This window comes from Cebus imitator, unplaced genomic scaffold (genome assembly GCF_001604975.1).
Source record: "Cebus imitator isolate Cc_AM_T3 unplaced genomic scaffold, Cebus_imitator-1.0 Scaffold181, whole genome shotgun sequence".
In the NCBI taxonomy this organism is placed as follows: domain Eukaryota; kingdom Metazoa; phylum Chordata; class Mammalia; order Primates; family Cebidae; genus Cebus; species Cebus imitator.
In genome coordinates this window covers 1,360,616-1,365,024 of record NW_016107496.1, presented here as the reverse complement: position 1 = coordinate 1,365,024, position 4,409 = coordinate 1,360,616, and the positions used below count along the sequence as shown (strand labels likewise).

The following is a 4,409-nucleotide window of genomic DNA, read 5'->3' as shown; positions in this document are numbered from 1 at the left end:
ATTTAAAAATGAGGCTGGGTGCGGTGGCTCACGCCTGTAATCCCAGCACTTGGGAGGCTGAGGTGGGTAGATCACGAGGTCAGGAATTCAAGACCAGCCTGTCTAATATGATAAAACCTCATCTCTACTAAAAAATACAAAAATTAGCCAGGCATGGTAGCGCACACCTATAGTCCCAGCTACTCGGGAGGCTGAGGCAGGAGAGTCACTTGAACCCAGGAGGCGGAGGTTGCAGTGAGCCAAGATCATGCCACTGCATTCCAGCCTGGGTGACAGAGTAAGACTCTGTCTCAAAGAAAAAAAAAAAAATGAGCCAAGTGTGGTGGTACATGCCTGAAGTCCCAGCTACTTGGGAGGTATAGGTGGGAGGATTGCTGGAAGAAATCTCTATTCATTATAAATTATCCAGCTTCAGGTATTTGTTATAGCAAATAGTCTATTTGTCTTAGTCTATTTTGAGCTCAGGAAGCTGAGGCTACAGTGAGATGTGATCATGCCACAGCATTCCAGCCTGGGTGACAGAGCAACACCCTGTCTCAAATAATAATAATAATAATAATAAAAGAGTATAGAAGAGACCATTGGAGTGGCATACATTAAAAAGGATGAAAGAAGGTAGGAAAGCAAAGACAGATTTTTTTCTACTTTATAATCTTGTTCAAAAATATCACATCACTTGTTATAGGACCTTGGTTTAAAAGGAGACTTTAAAGTAAGAGTGTATGATCTGCTCTATAATTATGTGTCCCTTTCCAAACAGTATTAACCTCCAGCTCATTTCTAGAGTGTTGCGATTTATCTGTACCATTCATTCTCACACTGTGACCAAAAGAAGTAGAACAAAGCAGAAAGCTCAATATACCAAAGGATTTTTAAGTCTCCCCCACTATGTAGAGTAGTTAGTCATGAATGAAAGAACTTGGGCAATGGTTGACCATCTTTATATTTATAAATGATCATTTTTATGCTACTGGTATCAAATGCAACTTAACTTACCAGCTCTCCAATTCAGCAAAGGCTTGTTTCATTTTCTTAATGGAAGCATCCATCTCTTCTTTAACTACAACTCGATACCGTGCAAGAGACACTGTGCAGCGCTGGAGGTCTTTTACAGATTTTTCAATATTGGAACCTTGGGGAAAGAAATCCAAAGATTAAAAAAAATAATAATAACATCGGTAACTTGAAAGTTGGCTCTGAACACCTAAGCCAAATGTCACGTAGACTAAGAAACTTTCCTCAATAATCACCCTCCCCAACAGGAAAAACATGTTTTTATAGATTTTTGGAGAAAAAAAGGATCCTGGTCAAGATGGAATAAGAAGAATGGTGCTTATCCTTCTACCTTAAACAACTAAAAACATACAAAGACAAAATACATGAAACAATGGTTTTCAGACAATGCGTAACAGGTAGCACTCTTCCCTTGAGACAACAGAAACAAAAGAAGTGAGGCCTATGATTGCCCCAACTTACTGCCTCAACAGTTCCTAGGCTACAATGTAGAGAAGAGAACTGAAGGGACAAAGTTGAGAATTTGGAGACACCAAGAGGGCTAAAATTCTAGGGCAGCATGCTGGTGAGGAAAGAGCTACACACGCGGGAACTGCATGGAAATCCACAGAGGATTCTGAGTGTGGATCAGAGCATGGGTATAAAGCAACTACCCAAGACTGGAAAGAGGACAGGCAAAAAAAAAGAAACCCAAAAAACCACACACACACACACACACACACACACACACACACACACACACACACACACCCAGGCAGAAAATCCCCAGAGCTCACAAGGCCAGGAATAATATGTGCTCATACCAGCCACAGTGGAAAAACCTCACAATACATGGCAGGCAGAGTAGTTAGAAGGATACTGCCTCAGCAATGGGGCACCCACCTAAAAAGCTTAAAAGCAGCAGAAAAATATGACCTATAAGGAAGAGAAAAATCAATCACAGAAGTAGATGCAGAAATGACACAGATGACAGAATTGAGTAGAAAAGGACATCAAACAGCTATTATAATTAGACACTGTATGTTCAAGAGGGTAGAGGAAAGCATAACCATGGTAAGGAGAGATATGAAAGACATCTAAAAAGGCCCCAACTGAACTTCTAGAGACAAAACAATGAATGAGATGAGAATACAGTGCATAGAATTAACAGCAGAATAGAAACTGTTAAGAAAAGATGAATACAGTTGAAGAGGGCAATTTTACAATATCTAAAATGAAATGAAACACAGACAGAAAACACTTTAAAAAAGGCACCAAATTTTCAAAACTCCCTAAATTACAGGATTTAATAAAATATAACTCACCATGTGGACATTACAAAATTAAAACGTTCTCTCTGTATAGCACAGTTCGAAACACTGTATATATGAGGGGAAGCCAGCTTTGTAGAGAAAGATGGACTACATTTACCTACTCAACACATTTTAACCAGTTTCAAAGAGTTCTTTTTTTTTTTTTTTTAATTTTAAAGAGTTCTATTTACCTTTCTATATTCACCAATTCCCAAATTATATATATAATTGATTGCTGGAAACATGGATCTAAAAAGTTTGTAACTATGCCAAGATATGCATTTTCAATTTTTTAATTTAAATTCTTCCTCATCTCAACTTGATTTTTTTTTTAGAATCTACCTAAAAGTTTTCAAGCCTTGTGCCAGTATATATTTATCTATCTATCTATCTATATAGATATAGATATGTATATGTATGTATATACACACACTTTTTAATTTTTGCTTGATTGGATAGTCTCAGCCTTGCTGATCTGCAGAAGGCTGAGGACTACTAGAACAATGAAAAAGGGGAACTTTCCTAATTAAAATTTGACTCGTGTAATAAATAATTCCATAAAGAGCTACTGATTCCAAGCGTCCTTTACATTTCTATGTTTCATTTGTTCAGTGGAGTGGACCACCATGCTTAGATGTATGAAACACAGGCTATTATCTCTGTCTGCTGAATTACTATTTATTTAAATGATTATTGTAGTTTTTTTTTTTTTTTTTTTTTTAGCAAAGAGCTATGACCACCAGTCAATGCCATGTACTTACTTAAGAGAAAATGATCTTACTTAAAGCTAAAGTCTGTCAGAAGACTCTAGCTCAGTAAGAACATAAAGTTATGAAGAGGAGTGAAAATATTTTTTTTAAATGTCAATGTCAGAGAAGGTAGAGCTTTTACATGTTGCATCAACCAGGAGATAAAAATGAAATAGCACAAAAACGTTGCAGTAAAGCAAATAAAGAAACAGGTTAATGTCAGCAGATAAGTCATCCTGGCAGTAGAGTTTGACTTTAATTCTCAAAAAGGTTCCCTGTCATTATAAGATTGTACGGCATTTAAACTACTTCAGACTCCAACTGTGTAAACAAAGGTAGGGGAAAGGCTGAGTAGTCACTGTCTGGAAAATGGAAAAAGTATTAACTGATGTCTTTCTGAAACCTTATCTATGGGAACAGAGATAATCTGCCCTCTTTAGCCAAAACACAGATTTTTCATTTTCTCTCACAGGTGGGTCTCTGACTTACTTAGCTTTCTATTGGTGGAGAGAGGAACATCTTCCAACCCTATATTTGAAAACTGAGTTTCTGTGGTAAGTCTTGAGAGAGATTTGGCAGCATTCCTAGGTTGTTGAGAATTCTGAATAGAGTGCATAGTCAAAGACTTGGTCTCAAAATCAGAGACACCATTCTGCAGCATGGATCCTGTCCAAGAAAGAAGACAGCACTTTAGAACACAATTTAGGAGTAAACCAATCATTCTTAAGTACACAAAGAAAACAGGTAAAAATGTTTGAAGCAAAACCATGCCTCTTAAAAGGCTGTAAACAAAATCAACTGAAAAAAATAGAACAAAGATCAGAATCAGCTGGGTATGGCTATCAGCAGCTTCTGGTTTAGGCCTAAGTGGCATCCTGAATAAAGAGAAGAGTCTGTGGTAACATCTTTAGATAGGGAGCTCAGTCCCTGTAGCTCTGTGGCTTTTTTGTAGCTTGGTAGTTTCTTTGTAACTCTGGCACAAGGAATGAAAGAAAGTCAATACTTCTCCAAGCCTCCATGTTGAGAAAGTAAAGAGTTTTACACTCTCTTGAGGAAAGAAGAATTTAAAAGCTTTAGGGGCCAGGCATGGTGGCTCACCCCTGTAATCCCAGCTATTCAGGAGGCTGAGGCAGGAGGATCACTTGAGCCCAGGAGTTTAAGAGCAGCTTGGGCAGCATAGAGAGACCAGGTCTCTCTCCCCCCCCCAAAAAAAAAAGCTTTAGGGGATAGAAGTGTAACCAATTAGGAAGAGTTAGGAATGAGAGGAAAGCTAGCTCAGAAAAAAATGGAAACCACTGGCTATTGTTGGTTTATATTAGTACAATGCTTTTCTCTCTTTTTTTTTTTTTTTTTT

The 4,409-nt window shown here is 37.8% G+C and overlaps 1 protein-coding gene across 3 annotated transcripts in view; it reads right to left on the bottom strand.

Moving 5' to 3' along the window:
• The window catches only part of SPATS2 (spermatogenesis associated serine rich 2), a 144,882-nt gene that overhangs the window by 24,548 nt on the left and 115,925 nt on the right, over window positions 1-4,409 (bottom strand). For 2 of the 3 annotated variants that reach the window (XM_017545789.2, XM_017545788.2), the window contains 2 exons: window positions 3,545-3,721; window positions 997-1,132 (listed from right to left, as the gene is read on the bottom strand). In XM_017545789.2, coding sequence (XP_017401278.1) covers window positions 997-1,132; window positions 3,545-3,721 — 313 coding nt within the window. The remainder of the gene's footprint in view (window positions 1-996; window positions 1,133-3,544; window positions 3,722-4,409) is intronic. The other variant, XM_037744694.1, reaches the window with a different exon arrangement.